The 20478-nt window shown below is 43.0% G+C and overlaps 1 protein-coding gene across 2 annotated transcripts in view; it reads right to left on the bottom strand.

Annotated features, from left to right (window-relative positions):
- CRTAC1 (cartilage acidic protein 1) overlaps positions 1–20478 on the bottom strand; it is a 164782-nt gene that overhangs the window by 125507 nt on the left and 18797 nt on the right. For both annotated transcript variants that reach the window (XM_054435846.1, XM_054435847.1), the window contains exon 2: positions 19533–19732. In XM_054435846.1, coding sequence (XP_054291821.1) covers positions 19533–19732 — 200 coding nt within the window. The remainder of the gene's footprint in view (positions 1–19532; positions 19733–20478) is intronic.

The raw sequence follows: 20478 nt of genomic DNA on the forward strand, positions 1-20478 counted from the left end.
GCTTGGCTTGTTACAATATAGAAAAGGCTTATAAATGCTACTATAGAGCTCATTTTTGCTCACCCTGTGCCTTAAGGCTACCAATTTCTTCTGAAATGTGGTCTTTTTGTCCTTCCTTTAATATGTTTAATTATTTAAGAAGGAATGAACTGTGATACTTACATTTTATATATCACCTCTTGATTATCCAGGGGCTGATTAATTCATGGATTGCTCAAGTCGAGTCCTTCTCCTTTCCAACCCCATTTTGTTTTATCATTCCATTCTCTATTAGTGTCTTTTAGCAAGCATGGACAGTGGGGGTGAGAAATGATTCTGGTTACAAATTATGAATTCTGATAAAAGATTTGGTTGGAGGAAGTTGAAGTTATTTCCCAAAGTAAGAATTTCTTTAATCCATCAGGCACATTGACTCTCTTTCTGAGCTCTGTGAAGGCAGGAGTTGCTCTCATTCACTACTAACCTCCAGGGCTCAGCAAGGTGCCTTGCACATAGTAGCTTAATAAAAGAATGAGTAGAATGAATGAATAAGAGCTGATGAATACAATAGGGAAAATAAACTTTCTCCTAGGTGAGACATTGATTCATAGGAAGCTAAGTAAAATACAAGATAACTTATTTTACGTTGCATGTCTGTAGACAACACCGTATTTGACAATGTTTAAAGACTGCTTTAAAAATTAACAACAAAAGATATATAGTTCTAATTAAAAAACAAAAAATATGGCTGGGCATGATGGCTTATGCCTGTAATCCCAGCACTTTGGGATACTGAGGTGGGAAGATCGCTTGAGGCCAGGAGTTTGAGACCAGCCTTGGCAACATACGAGAACCCATCTCTATCGGAAAAAAAAAAATTATCTCGGTGTTGTGGCATGCACTCCCAGCTCAGGAGGCTGAGGTGGAGGATTGCTTGAGCCCAGGAGTTTGAGACCAGCAGCCTGGATAACATAGTGATACCCTGTCTCTAGAAATAATTAAAAAACAAAAATTAGCCAGGTGTGGTGGCACATACCTGTAGTGTCAGCTACTTGGGAGGCTGAGGAGAAAGAATCACTTAAGCCCAGGAGTTGGAGGCTGAAGCAAGCTATGAATGCACCACTGCACTTCAGCCTGGGTGACAGAGGGGAACCCTGTCTTTTAAAAATAATAAATGAATAAGATAAAAACAAAAAAAGTTACACAGTGTCATTTTATCCCCCTGATAAAAAGAGGGAGAGACACATTTCTAAGACAAGGGTTGGTCCAGGCAAACTCCTCCTGTTATATTAGCATTAAAGAAACATATGCATACTCAACACACTAACTGTTGAGCACCTAGTATGAGTCAGGTGCTGTGCTAAGCAATTTACATGCCTTATCTCATTTGTCTTCACCACAATGGTAGAAAGTACTATTATTTGACAGGCATCAGCAAGTTACCAACGTTCTCTGAAAATTTCTTTAGCTCTCTAGCTTTTTGAACCAAGAATGAACTTGTCTTCTTTTTACTTCCTGGTTTTTAAATTAAAGATTTATTTTCCTATGAAATGTTAGGTGTGTTTGAAAGATTGATTTAGATTTTAGATATACCCTTGGAAACTTTGAGATATCTGTTATTTCACTATCTCTTGCTTTTTGACATTAATACATTGTCTAGAAAGGAAACTTTTATAATGAAACTTACCATACTTTTCAAAGTCTTCCTAAGCAAAATGTTTTGCATGTGGGGATGCAGACAGGGAAGAAGGCCAGGCAGCATCTCTGAGCCTGTTCCATGGCTCTGGTGCTGTCCAGGAATCAGGTGCTGAAATGGCTTAACCAAGGCCTTCTCAGGCCAGCCGGATGGAGCAATAGCTGATGGAAGTTGGGGGAGTGCTGCCTTGGCTATAGCCTGGTGCAGCTGCTTCCCAGAATAGGGAAGCAACTTTAAAAGATCCTGGTGGAACTAGAATTACAGCCCATCTTATTTGGAGGTGGTTGAGGGAAATAGCTAGCTATCTCCCTCCTACTCCTTCCATACTTTGCTTTAGCTTGGAAGGAAGGATATGGACAACAGGTTACTGATGGAAAAATATATGTTCAAAAAATAAGCCTAATTATGGAAAACCGTATGGAAGTTCCTCAAAAACTTAAAAATAGAACTACCATATGATCAAGCAATCCCACTACTGGGTATATATCCAAAGGAAATGAAATCAGTATGTTGAAGAGGTATCTGCACTTCCATGTTCATTGCAACATTATTCACAACAGCTCAGATATGGAATCAACCTAAGTGTCAATCAATGGGTGAACGGATAAAGAAAATGTGATAACACATAACAAAGTATTATTTGGCCTTAAAGAAGAAGAAAATCCTGTCATATGTGACAACATGAGTGAACGTGGAAGACATTATGCTAAGTGAAATAAACCAGGCACAGAAAGACAAATACCACATAATCTCACCTACATATAGAATCTAAAAAAGTTGAATTTATAGAAGTAGAGAGTGGAATGATGGTTATCAGGGGCTAGGAGTGAGGAAGGGAGATATTGGTCAAAGGATACAAAAATTTCAGTTAGATGGGAAGAATGAGTTCAACAGATCTATTGTATAACATGGTGATTATAGTTAATAACAATGTATTATATTCTCCAAAATCACTAAGAGAGTAGATTTTAAATGTTCTTATCACAAAAATGTGAGGTAATACATATCCTAATTAGCTCGATTTAGCCATTTCACAGTGTATACATATTTTATAACATGATTTGTAAGATAAATATATACAACTTTTATTTGCCAATTAAAACAAAAACCAGACATTAGTACAACTGGTTAGTGGTGTATTTTGAGAATTTCACTGCCTCTCCTGTCTTGGTGTTAGACAGGAACTGAGAAGAACCAGGACTGGAGGCTCAATGATACCGTCAGTCCCTTGGGACTACTCAGCCAACAAAAAATTATTGCGGTTTAATGAAAGGGAAATTAACATAAGGACCTTGGCTTTAATAGTAAAAGATCAAACCCATAGAGCAGTTTTTTCATCATAGAAAAGTTCCACAGAGGGTGAAAGCCTTATGACTACAACCTTATATGAAATGCAGTGTTTATAAGAGGCTAGAATATTCATTGGGGACATGAATCTGATGGGTGTGCTGAACATGGAATGAGTGTCTTCGCTGTAGCACATATGACATTCTGCTCTGTTATTTCCATATATGCCTTATCTCTCTTATGATTAAGATAGCTTGAAGGAGGGGATCATATTCTTGTATCTTCCAAAGTGCTGAGCACACAAATATGCACAAGGTAGGGTAGGCTTGTAGAATTTGCTTATTGAATTGATTGATGTTGCTCTCAAGGTGAAGGTCCTTAAATCAATCACTTCTGAGTATAGCTAATATTTATTATTTTCATTAATCCTCTTATCTAAAATCCTCTATCCACCCATAAGACCCTTGTCTATTTCATTTGAACACTATGTGATAGGCACTATAGGTGCACGGATGAAAAAGATAAAGTTCCTGCCTTTAGAAGTCTGCAATCTAATGTGAGAGGAGAAATTTTAAAAAGAATTATTGATCAAAATGTGTATGTAGAATGTTTACTCTTTTTTTTTTGAGACAGAGTTTTGCTCTTGTCCCCCAGCCTGGAGTGCAATGGTGCCATCTTGGCTCACCGCAACCTCCACCTCCTGGGTTCAAGCGATTTTCCTGCCTCAGCCTCCCAAGTAGCTGAGATTACAGGCATACACCACCATGCCTGGCAAATTTTTGTATTTTTAGTAGACATGGGGTTTCACCGTGCTGGCCAGGCTGGTCTTGAACTCCTAACCTCAAGTGATCTGCACACCTAGGCCTCCCAAATTGCTAGGATTACAGGCGTGAGCCACGACGCCTGGCCTAGAATGTTTATTATTTAATTAAATAACATTGGGATATATTTTTGGTTTGAGTTTTATTTTAAATCTGATTCAGATAGCAAAAACTCCTTCACAAACCTAGGTTAACATGGATCACAGATTGCCAACTGTTTTTATATATTCTTAAGAATCTTCCCAAAGCCTCTCCTTTGGGGCTAGGCATGATGTATGCTCTGGTTTGAAACACAGCACCAGATAGGGTACTAGCTCTGGTCTACAAATGGGCTTCTCTTGTCTGACTTATAAGCCATAAGTTTTGGCATTAGATAAGGAAAGCAGCTGTAGAGAAAAGGAGGGAGAGGACATATTAAAGGCATATGCCAGGGTGTTCCCAGAACTGAAGGAGAGCTTCAGGGGACACATAGATCTGTGGACCTCAGGGACAGGCCTCCAGGATTCTCTCCTCATCTTCTCTCTGGATGTCATCGGCATTCTCTCAGGTTCCTCCATGAAATGGGGGACAGAACAGATGGTAGTTGTGATATACCTTTTCAACTCATGATTCAACAGCAAAGGGAGAACTTTCCTTCAAGATAGAAAATTTCAGATCAAGATACTGATTAGATACTGGACTAATCCCTAGTGGCCAAAGGGCTACTTTGATTGGCAGCCCCACAGGATCCTGTGATTGGAACAGTTCTCCAGAGGAGGAGTATTCTTCCCAGAAGGAATGAAGGTCCTGTGGAGGCCCAAGGAGCAGATCCAGCCACCTTATCCTGTGTGAGGAGCTCTGGAATGCGTTGCTGCTTTCCAGGATAGCTCCCAGGCGGGGAGAAACCCCTTCCACTGCCCACTCATGGACAGCATACAGAATGACTGCAACAGCTGGGCACATCAAAGGACACTGTGCAGTTGTCCATGACCTCATATGGCTATAGGCCTTTTATAAACAACATGGGAAGATGGCTGCTGAGGGAGAAGGAATCTTTTCTGATGTGCACAGTTCATGTTTCTTTGCTTGGCATAGCCAAACACCAGTAGATGGTATCATCTGTGCTGTGAACAGATTCTGATTTTGAACTCCATGCTCTTCTAGAGAGGCACAGTCCAAGGACCACAGTCTGGCCTGGCTTTTCTTGCTGCATGGGGCTTCCTGCACATACATGCTTCTCTCCCCCAGCACACACACACACACACACACACACACACACACCCCTCCTCATCTGTCTTATACCCAAGACTTCCATGCTATAGAACTCTTTCTATTTTGCAAGAAGTGAGTTCAAGCATCTCTGAAAAGCTAAGAGGAAGGACCTCTTAAATCCTACTTCCTTTAGTTACACATACCCTCCAATGTCTTCTTGGTGATAGAAGGAACACAAGCTTTGGATTTCCTAAGTCTATTTTTCTGTTTCCAATGGTATGCAGACCTCTGAAGGACCCTACCACTACAGAACAAGTAGATCCCCAATGAACTATATTTTTAGTGTATTACTGGGTTCACAAACTTAAGGAAAATCTCCAAGAACCATCCCACCCCACAGAAAAGGGAGCTGAAATTAGACCTGGCAGCAATGAACGGTAAATACATGGAAATGAGGGACTCTGAGTATCATAAAGAGTATTACTAATCCTTTAACTGGTGGCAAGATAGGGTTACAGAACCCTACATTAAGCCGGGGACCCTTGGAGAGAGCTAGGGTATTCTCAGGTCAGTAGGACCCCTTGGCCCTAGAGGTGGATACAAATCCTCTCTGGTAAAAAGTGTTTTCAGGCCAGGCACGGTGGCTCACATCTGTAATCCCAGGATTTTGGGGGGCTGAGGTGGGCGGATCACAAGGTCAGGAGATCAAGACCATCCTGGCTAACATGGTGAAACCCCGTCTCTACTAAAAATACAAAAAATTAGCCAGGTGTGTTGGCACGCCCCTGTAGTCCCAGCTACTTAGGATGCTGAGGCAGGAGAATCGCTTGAACCTGGGAGGTGGAGGTTGTAGTGAGCCGAGATAGTGCCACTGCACTCCAGCCTGGGCAACAGAGGGAGACTCTGTCTCAAAAAAAAAAAAAAGTGTTTTCAATTTAGGCCCACAGAACTCCTACATTTTAAGATCAAGCAAATATAATAAGGAAGCAAGCCACCAGAAATTAGTGGTAATGAAAACAACTAAGAACGCATTTAACACCCAAGGACTGCAGATATTAGAGCTGTCAAATACAGATTATAACTATGTATGAAATGTTTAAAGAAGGAAATAATGAACTCACAAAAGTGAATAAGCAGTAAGACATTATCAGAAATTATCAGGGAGATTTGAAAAGAACCATATAAAACTCTTAAAAATAAAAAAGGGTTTTTGAAATGAAAACTCAGCAGTTTAGATGCAATTGAAGAAATAGTTCGTGAACTGGAAGATATAACTGGAAAATTATCCAGAATGCAGCAGCACAGAGAGACAGAAGATGAAATAATGTGAGAACAGTTAAGAAACTTGGAGACTAGAATGAGAAAACCTCACATGTCTGAGTGGAGTCCCAAAAGGAGAGAGCAGAGAGAATGGAGGAAAGACTTGCTTTTTTTTTGAGACAGGGTCTTGCTCTGCCACAGTAGGCTGGAGTGCAGTGGTGTGATCTTGGCTCAATGCCACCTTGATTTCCCAGGTTCAAGAGATCTTCCCACATCAGCCTCCTGAGAAGCTGGGACTACAGGTGCACACCACTACACCAGCTAATTTATCTTGTATTTTTAGTAGAGATGAGGTTTCTCCATGTTGCTCAGGCTGGTTTCAAACTCCTGGGCTGAACTGATCTGCTTGTCTCAATCTCCCAAAATGCTGGGATTACAGGCAGGAGCCACTGTTCCTGGCCAAGGAAAGACTTAAAAAGATGATGGCTGAGAAATATTCAGAATGATGACAGACATGAATCCTCCAATTTGGGAAGCACAGACCAGGTTTTTTTTTTTAAAAAAGAGATCCATATACACGATAGTAAAACTGCCAAACTGAACGATGAAAGAGAGAGACAAGAGATAGATCACCTACAAAGGAATGGCATTAGTAATAATGGGCATCTGAAAAGAAACAATGGCAACCATTACACCATGGAATAATAGCCATCAACTTGAAATTGTGAATACAGAAAAAGGTTCTTTCAAGAATGAAGATACAGTAGAGATATTTTTAGATTAAACAAAAACTGAGTCTATCAGGACAGGGAATTCAGCAAAGTAACATCTTTGGAATTAAAGTGATCCCAGAAGGTCTTTCTGAGATGCAAGAAGGAAAAATGAGCAAATAAAATGGTAAAAAAAAAATGTAAAAACATTGTCTTTATACAATAACAACAAAACTATTATTATTAATTTTTATTATCATAACTGGCAGGGCTAACAAAGGGCAAAAACTAAAATACTATGCAAATGCCGAGAGTCGGGGTTCAGAGTTAACATGTCCTGAAGTCCTTGTATTGTTATAGAAGGGGGTTAAGATAATCTCAGAGTTTGTTAAGTTAAAATGTATATAAAGTTTCAAAGTAAACCTCTAAAAAAACAAAAGTAGAGGTATAAATCCCAAATCAATAGGGGTAAAAAAAATGGGATTTAGAGAATAAGAACCTCCTGATGATGGCAGAGACAGGCCATCTGAAGTGGCCACTGCCATCACGCTGGCTGCAGCAGGGAGGTGCAGCTGCAGACCCAGGCCTCCCACTCCACGAAGAAGGCAGGAGCCCCGCCCTCCCAGGCACAGCTGCAGCTGCCCAAACCTGAGGCTGCTGACCCATGCCTCCCACTCAGGGAAGAAGGCAGGAGCCCCACCATCCTGGGCACAGCTGCAGCTATCAAAACCCCAGCTGCAGACCTAGGCATCCTTGCGCTCTTGGGGGCCTGGGAAAGCCCCCTTGCCCTCACAGGCTCAGAAGTGCCTGCCCCTGAGACCTGGCTTCTCCCTGCTGTTGGCGCCTGCTTCAATCTCAGAGCAAAGTTAGGGCAAGCCCGGGCACTGTTGTGGCCCAGCCAGGTGTGTACAGGCTCAGGGCAGTGCTGACATGCCAGCCCCCTGCTGCCTCTTCCTCCTCTGGACTTTGGGTGCCAATGAGCACAGAAGGGAAGCCAAAGGGGTGTTGAAGGCAGCTCAGTGCTGGCCTGCAAATGCCCCTTGGCACCTACAACCTGGGTGCCATGAATGGCAGCAGGAGGCAGACAGGTTTCTGAGAAGAAGGGAGCAGGTCCACAGTTAGGCCCTACCTTTAGGCCAGGGAGGGCCTAATGGCTGGGTTTGGGCTGCCGGTACCGTGGACAGGAGTGGGAACTTATGATGCCTTTTCTGGGCCTGCCCATGGCTGTCCATGGACCAATTGGCATGCACTTCCTCCTCTCTGAGGCCCATAAAAGCCCTGGGCTCAGCCAGAGTTGAGCATATATCAGGACGACCAGCTGCAAAGAGGAGCTATCCACTCCAGGGCCCCCTCACTGCTGAGAGCTGCAGAGATGACTGACGCTCTGCCTGCAAAGAGAAACCACCCACTCTAGGGCCTCCTCCCTGCTGAGAGCTGCACAGATGATGGAATGACCAGCTGCAGAGAGGAGCTACCCTCTCTGCTAGGAGCTGAACACTCGACAGGACATGCTGGCTGCAGAAAGGAGCTGCCCTATGGGAGACTGAGCTGTTCTATCACTCAGTAAAGCTCCTCTTAGTCTGGCTCACCATTCACTTGTCTGACTACCTCATTCTTCCTGGTTGCAGGACAAGAACTTGGGACCTGCAGAATGGCAAGGCTGAAAGAGCTGTAATACAAAGAAGGCTGAAACATGCTCCTTGCTCTCTATGTTGTGGGAAGACAGAAGGAGAGAAGAGCTGTGACCCCTCAGGGAGCCCAGACCTAGGATCTCCTCGAGCCAGGGCTGTGACTCCCTCTTTGAGACCCTGCAGTTCCCAGCATCTCTAAGCTTCTAGGTGCCACCACGTTCCCCAGTGCCAGACAGGGAAGCTACCTGCACCCAATCCAGCCACAGCCTTGCAGAGAGCAGGCACCCATGCCAGCACCTGGAGCTGCCCGCTCTGCAGTAGCAGCCAGCATGTCTGACTGCACAGTGGCGGGGCCCTGCACTGGCTCACACACCCCTTGCTACTCCACATCTGACTCGCAATCTCCCTTGGAGGCGTGGGATCCAGCCTGGTGGTATGAGCTGAGTGCAGCCTGCCAGGGCAAGTGGGCGAAGTGAGCCCATCAGGCCCAAGCAAAACTTGGGCAAAGGCGCCACCAGCCACAGGTGTCTGGCTAGAAGAGCGACACCCCAGAGATCCTGAAATGCTGCCACCTTCAATAAAAAAGACTTTCAACCAGTCAAATTTTTAAAAAGCAAGAAAGGAAGAGAAAATCATTGAAAACATGGAAATTGAGAAAACAAAATAACAGAAACAAGTTTAAATATATTGATGTTCCCATTATATGGAAGTGGACTAAACTAATTGGCAAAAGGACACAGACATGGTCAAATACTTGGAGAAACTTAAGCTATATGTAGGCTGCATACAAGAAACACACATAAAACATAAGCACTTTGAAAAGTTCAAAGTTAAAGTATGGTAAAGATAAACCTGGCAAATACTAACCAAAAGAAAGCTGGAATAGATATCATGTTATCAGACCAAATGTGTATTTAGGGATGGATGAGGTCACTTCATGACAATGGGTCCGTTCACCAGGAAAATACAATTGGTAAAGCTGCACCTAATAAATTAACCTCTACGTGTATAAAACAAAAATTGACAGAATTACTGACAGAAATGAACCACCATAGTAGGATATTACAAAGCAAGCCCCTCAGTTATTAATAGGCCAAGCAGAAAAATATATAATAAAGATTATCATTTGAATAACACAATTAACAAGCTTAATTTAATGGGCATAAAGAGAATATTATTCTACCTTTTACCATCTCTGTGAACACAAGCAGGTCACTGGACCTGTTTCCTCATCTGCAAAGCAGGGACGACACTATTTACAGTGTTTTTGTCAAATCTAAAGTGTCATTGGCAATAAGACTTACCATGATATTACGTATCTTTAGGCAAGGAAGAACTCTGCCAGTTAAATGCAGGCTGCCAATTCTAAGTCCCATCTCAATTTTAGAGATATTAAAATGTAAAAAAAAATGTGACTTAGGATCAATTAAATGCTGCATCTCATATGAACTGCATGATGGTTAAAATGAGATGTCAGTAAAATACCAGACCCATGCTTTTCCTGCTCTCTATGCCTCCATAACTGCAGGCTGCAAGCAGGTGAAGGTAAACTAGGGGAGAGCATGGTACAAATCTGAAGTGAGAATGTTCGTTTTTAGCTTCCACACATCCTTTTGTGTTCTAGACACCCGCACCTCAAAAATAACCTCAAAAGTTTCCTTAGAGGGAAAATTAAGTCAGAATCACAACAAAGTGATAAGACCACCTGCTCACCAGGTCAGTAGGACTGGAGAAGAGAAGGGATGTGTGAAGAAAAACACAGGATGGGGAGGCTGGCGTCAGATCCGCCCCCTGTAGCAGCAGTGATGCTGAGAGTGGGAGTTGCATATATTCCAAAGAGCAGGGCAAGAATGAGGAAGGCCCATGGTGCAAGGCCGGGGAGGGTCAGCCTCAGCTCTCTCCTGCCCTAGGCCTGGGCCTCTGCAGCCTGCAGTGGGGCCTGTGGGAATAAGAAGGTTCTTCAGCCAGCCCACCACTTAAAAAAAATGGGGAGAAGAGAGACTTCAAGGAAAGTGATTGGAGACAGGGCATACGTCTACTTTCTAAATGGATGAAAAATTCAGACTACTAAATGTAGCTCTGCCGTTTTCAGCAGAGGCATTTTTAGTGTTTTAATTATATCACTATTTTTGAATGGCTTTAAATATAAATACTCTTCACTACTTTGTGAAAATCAGGTTTTTTTGTTAAAATCCTTTTTTAAAAATAAATTTAAAAACAAAGGAACAAAAACAAATAAGCCTAAAACTATCTTTGACCTGGAGAGGCCTCTGTCCCCTTGGTAAACAGATCTATAGGCTGCCTGTCTTTCCAAGGCCATCGAAATGCCACCTCCAGACCTCTGTGATTCCCAGCTGGAAGTGCTCGCGACCCCTCCGACCTCCAGGAATGCTTGCATCTCTCTAGTGGTACTGGTCACTTATCACCTCACCCAATTTGGGTGTGTTTGTCCCACCAAAGACAGTAAGATCTTTAAAAGCTCTGAATTCCCTCTCTCCACCTCCAGCCACTCATAGCACTAGGTGTCAAACAGTGAGTTGCAGAGTGAATTAATCTGGGTGGTCACCGAGGAACAAAGTATGCTTTTAGGAATTCTTTACAAAACTCACATGGTTTTTTTTTTTTTGAGACAGAGTCTCTCTCTGTCACCCAGGCTGGAGTGCAGAGGTGCAATCTCCGCTCACTGCAAGCTCTGCCTCCCGGGTTCACGCCATTCTCCTGCCTCAGCCTCCAGAGTAGCTGGGACTACAGGCGCCCGCCACCACGCCTGGCTAATTTTTTTTTTGTATTTTTAGTAGAGATGGGGTTTCACCATGTTAGCCAGGATGGTCTCGATCTCCTGACCTCGTGATCCGCCTGCCTCGGCCTCCCAAAGTGCTGGGATTACAGGCGTGAGCCACCGCGCCCGGCCCAAAACTCACATGTTTCTGTGACAGGGATTGACATTGATTAAAAAAGAATACATTTGTTGGTAGCATATTTTGTTTATTGTTGTGAAATCATACAATAATACAGTTAAAATTCTCTGAAGTAATGGCCATCACCTCTCTGAAAAATGACACCAAGCATTCAACATTTTATCTCGTGTTTTAGTTTTCTACGGCTGCTTTGAAAAATCGCATTGAACTTAATGGCTTACAACAACACACACTGATTATCTTACCGTTCTGTATATTAGAAGCCCAGCATTGGTCCTGCTGGGCTAAAATCAAGGTTGGCGGGGCTGCGTTTTCTTCTGGAGGCTCGAGGGATAAATCTGTTTCCTTGCCTTTTCCAACTTCTGGAGGCCGCCCACATTCCTCGGCTCTTGGCCTCTCCCTCCATCTTCAAAGCCAGAATAGTGGGTTGAATCCTTTTCACACAGAATCACTCTGACTTCCCCTTCTGCCTCCTTTTTTCCCACTTTTAAAGACCTTTTGATTACATTGGGCCTACTCAGATAATCCAGAATATTCTCCCCATTCCAAGGTCTTTAACTTAATCACTTCTGCAAAGCCCACTTTGCCAGGTAAGATAACATATTGGTGGGTTCTGGGGATTAGGATGTGGCATTTTGGGGAGGCCATTATTCTGTCTACCACACCAACTGGCACACTTGTTCTGTGTGTGTGTGTGTGTCTGTCTGTCTGTCTGTCTGGGATAATTACATAGGGGCCTCAGACCTTTGAACTGATCAGGAGAGTATGTAATTTGGGGTGAGGGGGTGGAAGTGGAATTCTGCCCATTGCTCCTGGCTGCCCAGGACTGGGGAGAAGGAGGTATGGATGCGGCAATGGGACAGCTCTGGCAAACCTGCCAGGCACTGCTGAGTAACCTTTTTTAGAAAAGTTTTAAAAATGGGCTAAAAAAGCCCTGGCTCCTGATCCAATTAATACGTATTAGCATTTAATTAGTATTTAATTTAATTGATATTTATTAGTATTCAAAATCAGGAGCAGTCCATCCAAAACCACAGCTGAAGAGCTGGCACACTGCAACCATTCTTCCATGATACCAACAACAATGAAATCTCAGGGTTAAGGGTGACCCATTAAATAAATATGTTTTTGCAGAAGAGGCTTTAGAGGAGGCCCTTTCAGCAGTTTGAATCAGAAAGTGCTGAAGTTCCTCAATCCAGTTTTAATAGCAGCAGCTTCCTTAGCAGATGTAGAAGAGGCCCTCTTTTCCTTCTTGGGATTGTTAAATCTACATTGACAAAGCTCAGACCCTGGAACATACATGGCTGTACACACAGTAGGTGCTTGAATAGCTGTTGAGCTGAATAATCCAAAACCTTTTATTTCTAGGCTATGAGTAAATACAAAATGATTAGATTGGAAGCAATTTGGTGCTATCTAATAAGATTTAAAATGAACATATCCCTGACCCTGCAGTTCCACTTCTTGGTATCCATCCTAAAGAAATATTTGCATATGTGTGTAACGATGTACATGCAGTGTGGTGGAGTTTGCAATGGTCACAGATTAGAAACAGCTTAAACGTCACTTGAGGACTGGCAAAATGAATACAGTACATCCATACTAAGCAACTTAAAAAAAAGCTACATCTATATGTTTGAACATATTATGCAGTGAAAAAAAGCAAGTTTTGGAACAATATGTATCAGTGTGATTTCTCCAGAAATTATATATTTTATAATCTATATACACAATAGAAATGTACATAACATAGACTCTTTCTCCCTATGTTTCTGTCTCTCTCACACACTCTTTCTCCATATACATGACATAGAGATTTCTGGAAGCATAAACAGCAAACCGAAAAGAGTTGTTATTCTGGGAAGGGGCTGGGATGGTCTTGAAGGAGTGTGGGTTGGTAAAAATGGATTTTTACCTTGACCTAGGTTGTGTGATTTTTTTTTTTTGCAACAAAATGTGCTTAAGTGTAATGAAAAGTTTTATATATATATATATATATATATATATATATTTTTTTTTTTTTTTTTGAGATGGAGTTTTGCTCTTGTCATCCAGGCTGAGGTGCAATGGCATGATCTCGGCTCACTGCAATCTCTGCCTCCCAAGTTCAAGAAATTCTCCTGCCTCAGGCTCCCAAGTAGATGGGATTATAGGCACATGCCACCACGCCTGGCTAATTTTTTTGTATTTTTAGTAGAGAAGGGGTTTCACCATGTTGGCCAGGCTGGTCTCGAACTCCTGACCTCAGGTGATCCGCCTGCCTCAGCTTCCCAAAGTGCTGGGATTACAGGCATAAGCCACCATGCCTGGCCAAAAGTAAAATATATTTTAAGTTAAAAAAAAGGAACAGAATGAAATAATTTAACATTTTAAGATAATATCAAAACTGATTATCAAATCTATTAAAATGTTACACAACACAACAATTAAGACTGAAAGTTCAAAAATATTTATTTGGATTTTGTTAAAAGCATATGTGAATGTGTGCATATATGTATATATTTCAATATGTATCTAATTATATTTATATACATACTACATCTACCTATTATTTGCCATATCTATCATCTATAAATACTATATATCTATCTATATACTACATGTATCTATATATACTTAAAATAAAATGCATAAATGCTGCTTTGGCTAAATCATGGATAAGTGTGTCTTTTTAAAAATCATTGTTCTTATTATTTATAATGGCAAATTTATCTCCTATATGATCATGATTAATTTGGTAATTGAATACAATTTGCCTTTTAAATAATTCAATTAACTTTAGTAAATTAAAAAAGTTTACTGACATAGTTGCAAAATTAAGAAAAACCTAAAACACTGCTTTACATTATGTAGCATCCCTTTAAATGAAACCCTTCCAAGTGTGAAGAATGTGTTACGGTTTTATCAAATGAATAATCTTTGGGTAGAAAAATGGATCCAAATCATGATTTAAACTTTACAACCACTACAATCTTTCCATTTGAGCAAACTCCTTTTGGAAACTGAGATGGTAAGGGTGTTACCTCAGACCCCTGGGGATATCCCAGGAAACCAAAGCTGCTCTAAAGGAATTGTACAAGATTGACACCAACAGGAATTCCGTTCCAGACTCTGTGAGACTGTAGATTGGGTGTTTAGTTCCACTGAGAAAAGGAGAAGCCACTGGGCTTTCTATTTACTGAAAAACCAGTCCTGAAGATCCTCAATGGTCTGTGCGTGCACGGAAGTTGCCAGAGGTGATCAAATCTTCCCCTCACCCCGCAGGGAGCAGACAGCAATCATGCACCTGCCGGTTAACAGATAAGTCCTCCATATGCGGAGGCACTCGCCCAGATGTGCAGAGGATCTGAGCCGGCCCAGTCCCTCCCCCATCCCCGCAGAACAAAGGGCGGTCATTTCCTGCTCCTCCCAGAGTCAGAGACATGCACACGCCTTCCATCACAATTAACTCAAGAATCTGAAACACAACACAAACCGACCCGCAACATGCTCAAAATCAATGCTGTCAATATCCAGAACGAGGACACCGAAAAAGCAACACAAAACAAACCTATTCAAAGAGTAAATACTCAAAGCAACAGGGCTCCAGTCAGACATACTACAAGGTCAACACATTCAAGACAAGTTCAAGTACGGAGCGCTTTATAAACTGAAGAGCTGGCTGTTCTCCCAGGGGTGGCAAAAGTAAATGCCTTCAGGGGACAGGTAATGGAAAGGTCTATAAGGTAATAGAGGGTGGACCTGTCATGAACTGGACCATAGGTGCCCCTGATAAAGACTTCAAATGCAATTTTTCAAAATTTCAACTCCTGCTACATGATTCTTAAACAGAGAGTTGACAATCATACAGATAATAAAACAGAATTAAATATAGGTTTAGGGTGGATGAAATCTAAGAGTCAAAATCAGAAATGTCAAAAAGTCCACATAGGATGAAAGGCAGGGCAGTGATCCTAGCTTTCACTGTTTGAAAAGATAGTGATCATCTGGTTTATACCTTCAAAGGCAATAGCAAAACAAAAGCTAAAAGAAATGGCTTATTAAGCTCTAATATGGGGGATTCAGATTAGTCAAATCGGTTCTTGACATAAGTAACTATCGAGCTGGATTACAGTAGGATTGCCACGTTCGCTCGGATGGCTCAAAGTAAATGGAGCCTCTGAATACTATAGGTGTGGCCTTATTGTAAGGCAAGGGGTGGACCAAATGACCTCCCAAGGTCCTGATTTAAATATGTCTGTATAGTCCACTTTTGGTTATCCAGCCCAAAAAAGGAGACAGTGACAAATCATCCAAAGCTGAAGATAATAAAAAGTTATATTTGCCTTTGGAATGTATTTTGGTACTCAGATTAGAATGTCTTTCTGATGCTCTGAGAATTCGCAATGCTTCACAACAGCCACAAAGAAAGCCCGACCTGGAGCTGGGAGACTGCCCAATTTTGCCATCCTGTCTTCTGTGTAACTCTTATTCTTTGCTGGGGGTGAGCAATAAATATCATCTTTCAGAATAACATCCAGCAGCCTAAGCTTTCTCAGACAGAGGCTGCTTGGCTCAACCCTGCCCTAAAAGAAGAGACAGGGGTCTCTCTAAATGGCTGATTTCACATCAAGACCCAGGATGGTCTAGTTCTTGTTTCCAGAGGATGACTCCAAAGTCCTATAGAACCCATATAAACAGGAAGCTACACAAGGTTGAGACTTCTAAACCTTGTAGTCAGTGCAAATGATGGTCTAGCTTCACTACCACAGAGGACACAAAGGCACATTTCTTGAAAGAGAAAGAGAAAAAGACTTCACTGAAGAGGAAGATGAAATGAATGCCCAGCACTTGGAAAGAAAGAAGCTGAAGGCTCAGGAGGTGCAGGAGCAATCCCCTGCACATCAAAGGACTGGCGGGATAAAGACCTGCACACAGAGCCCACATTTACGCACAGGGCTCAGGGAACTGACCTCAGCGACTGGGCCCGTGGGGGCACATATCATTCCCTTTGACCTGGAAAGGATAGGGAAACTGAAAATTCTGCTACCAAACAGCTCTGCTTCTTCCCAAATAGACCCAGGCCAGCACCAGCCCTGGGGCCAAGACCTTCTCTGCTAGTTCTGTTCTTCGCAGCTGAAAGATGAATCATGAGGAGAGCAATGCAACCTGTGCCTACTATTTCAGCATGCCTTTGAGAGAGATGCTGTGGAAAGGAGCAAAACGATAGCAAAAATAATGGAGTATGCTGTAAGAGGCTCTTTGCATCCTCCTTTAGGGGGTGTGCTTGGCCCTTCGCACCCTTTCTTTCCTTCCATCTGGAACCATAGGAAAAGAGTACAACAGAGCGGGGGGGTGGGGGGGGGGCACCTAACAGGTCTCCTGCAACAGCCAGGGCAGAAAGAGGGAGAGCCAGACCATGAGAAGCAGAGTTGGCTGCTCATTGTAGGGGCAGGGGCTGGGGGAGGAGTGCAAGGTACTGAAATCAGAGACAGCTTTGCAGTGGAGACAGGCAGAGGCTTTCCATGCTCTGAGAGGCTTTCCATGCTCTGCGATCTGGCTAGCTCCTTCCAGATGTCCAGGTCCCAGAAGGAGAAGAAAATAGGGTGAAGACACTTTCTGTTCATATCTCAGGTCTTACTTTTTTTCATATTAACTTGAGGGAATACAAGAGTATACCATCTTCCAAGATGAAAGGAGGGCGTAATAGTAGCAACTTGGGGGGCGAGGAGGAGGAGAGAAGGACAGTTGCCTTGCCATTCTCTGTCCTCTGTCAGTCCCCAGGGTCTATCAGGGGAGGCCAGGGTCACCAAGTAGGAGGCAGGGAACCATCCAAACAGAACATCTCAGAGATGCATCAAAGTCCTTTAACCAGAGATTCTGGCAGGGTGGCACATGGCTCTGGGAGTCAGGTTGGGCATGGATTTAGTGAGGAGGGTGTCTCCCTGGTTCAGAGAGCAACTGGACAGTCACAGAACTCGACACAGGCAAGGCTGATTAACTGCAACCCTGCTCAGGTCATCCCAGGTAAAAAGCGTCATTATAATGATTCCGTTTCTCCTTTTCTGTCATATTCAGCTCTTTAGTTTTTTCCTTCTAAAAGCCCAGAACTGTACTGTCCAATTCAAATGTGGCTATTTTTAATTAAAATAAAAGAAAATTTAAAAATTCAGTTCCTTGGTCACACTAGCCATTTCACATACTCAGTAGCTACATGTGGCTGGTGGATTCCATACTGGACAGCACCAACACAGAACATTTACATCATCACAGAAAGTGCTTCCGGACAGCACGCGAATCTACATCTAGAAGGCCTAGAATTGAGTAACTCTACTCTTTGCAGGGTAGAAGAAATGAATAGACAAAATAAAAACTGTACTTTACAAAGAATCTTTTCTATACATCATCACCACTAACCGTCATGACTACCCTGTGAGGCAGGCCGGTAGATTTCAATATGCCCATTTTATTTAGATGAGGAAGCTGGGTCTGTCTAAAGTAAATTGCATAGGGTTTATAGATACTAGGTTGGCTACAGTTAGAATTAAAACCAGGTCTTCCAATTCCAAGGTCAAAGCTTTCTACTGTTACATGCAACTGCTGCAAATAATGTTACCCGCCAGTTACTTTAGCGCTACCAAAAAAGCTCAGGCCTCCCAGAATGAGGTCGACAGGCCCCTGTAGTGTTTTTATTGATTGACTGATTTTTGAAGTGATAACGAAACTTTGTACAGTGTAGTTTGGCCGCTGTAGAGTTAGGAAGCCTAGGGGTTCAGATCCTGACTCATCTACTTACTATTTACTTAGCAGAGAGCAAGCTGCTTACTGTCTCTGAACCCCACCTTCCTTTTCTCTCAATGTGGATGACAATACATTTACTTCATAGGGCTGTTGGGGATGAAATAAAATGAGGGATGTGAAATAAGATGATGCATAGTGCCTGGCATATATTAGTGCTCAGTGCACAATCTTGTTTTTTTTAGATGGAGTCTCGCTCTGTCGCCCAGGCTGGAGTGCAGTGGTGCCATCTCGGCTTACTGCAACCTCCGCCTCCTGGGTTCAAGCAATTCTTGTGCCTCAGCCACCTGAGTAGCTGGGATTACAGGCACGCGCCACCATGCCCAGCTAATTTTTGAATTTTTAGTAGAGACGGGGTTTCACCATGTTGGCCAGGCTGGTCTTGAACTCCTGACCTCAAGTGATTCACCCATCTCGGCCTCCTAAAGTGCTGGGATTACAGGCGTGAGCCACTGCACCTGGCCCTCAATGCACAATAATTATCAATGGTGACTGGCAGAAATTTACAATGCACTGTCACATGCAATAGCCTATGAAGGCTTCAAGACAATAAGCCATTACAGTTATTTCCCTTTTTTACAGATGATATCTCTGAATCTCAGTGAGTAAGAGACTCAAGGCCATACAATTAGAACATTTACACCTTAGGGCATGAACTCAGGCTATTTGGATGCGTAGTCTTATCCTTTTTTTGCAACCCAGTGTTGGTTTTCAGGAGAGAAGGGAGCTGTGGGTAACAAAGCATGTTCAGCGGAGGTTTAGCTAACCCTCTTAATTTCCACCTTCCCCCCTCTTTGAAACGGTTAATTAATGTTTTCTTAGTCTTATGTAAGTGCTGTGCAAAGGCAGCTTTGAGCATCCCCTTCTACCATAATTGTCACCCTTAAGCCCTTCCTGTATAGAGATCCTAGAGCCCCACTGGTAAAGAAGTAATATCTGCATAATCAAGTTGGCTTAAATATGAAGAGAAGAGAGTGCCTTAAAGCAGAGCATTCCAGTTTTCTCCCTGAAAAGCCTGTGGATCAAATACCCTTCTTCCAAACTTCCTTCCATCTTGACTCACTGCAGTAGCAAAAGGCAAGGCCACAGCACCCCAGAACCCCAGCTGAGCCCAGCCAAGCTGCAGCTGAGCTGCAGACAACCACAGACCTATGAGTGAGAACGTATGCTGTTGCAAGTCACTGGGGTTTGGAGTTGTTACACAGCCTTATTACAGCAAAAGCTGATTAATATCTGTCACACTGAGGGTGGGAGGCACTTACCCCGCCACGACGATCTCAAAGTCCCCATCATGGTCCACATCAGTAACTGCCACACCATAGTTGAGCTGGGTGGGATTACTGTCATAGTCAGGGGGCAGAACTGAGTTGGTGACTGCAGTGAACATGGGTTCAGCCCGCTGGGACCCCTCAGTGATGGGCAGAAACCACAGCAGCAGCAGGAACAGTAACATCTTGGACATCTGAAACCAAAAGTGACAAATGTTACTGAAAGAACCTGTAACCAAAGCAATCCCGGAATATTAAAGTCCTGGGTAGGCCCAGAGTGCCTTTCTCCCATATTCATGGAGAGCTTGGCAGTGCCTAGGCTGCTGGTTTTCCACAAGCCCTGGCTTGCCCTCCCCTGCCCTGCCCACCATCCTTGAAACTGCAACCTGCCTCCATCATGGCTGATCGCCCTTAGCCTGCTCTGCTTTTTCTTTTTCTACGGCATCTATCATTGTATGATGTACGGTATAATTTACTTATTATTACACTTATTATTTATTGTGTGCCTCCCTCTGCTAGAGTGTAAGCTCCACTTGGGCAAGGATCTCTGTTTTATTCACTGATATGCAGCAAGCCAAAGGTAGTTCACATAATAGGCACTTCTTTCCTTCATTTATTTCATATTTGTGGAAGGAAGGAAAGGAGGGAGGAAAGGAAGGAGATGTGGAGGGAAAGGTATAAATACAAAGGCATTTCCCATACTCTGGGAGAAAGACTGGGAAAATGAAGAACATAACAGCTCTCAAACAATGCAGAGTTTGGGTGAGACTCTTATGAGTATCCAGATCTAGAACAATAATAGATGCAATGAAAGACTGTTCTCCTGTGGTACATACTCCAGAGGTAGCCAGGGGGAATATGTGACTTGGCAGGTTCCTCATGCCAACATCCCTCCCTAGGGCAGCTGGCCATCACCTCCAGACCAAGAAGCAGTCAGTTA

The sequence above is a fragment of the Pongo pygmaeus genome, chromosome 8 (assembly GCF_028885625.2).
Source record: "Pongo pygmaeus isolate AG05252 chromosome 8, NHGRI_mPonPyg2-v2.0_pri, whole genome shotgun sequence".
Taxonomy (NCBI): Eukaryota; Metazoa; Chordata; class Mammalia; order Primates; family Hominidae; genus Pongo; species Pongo pygmaeus.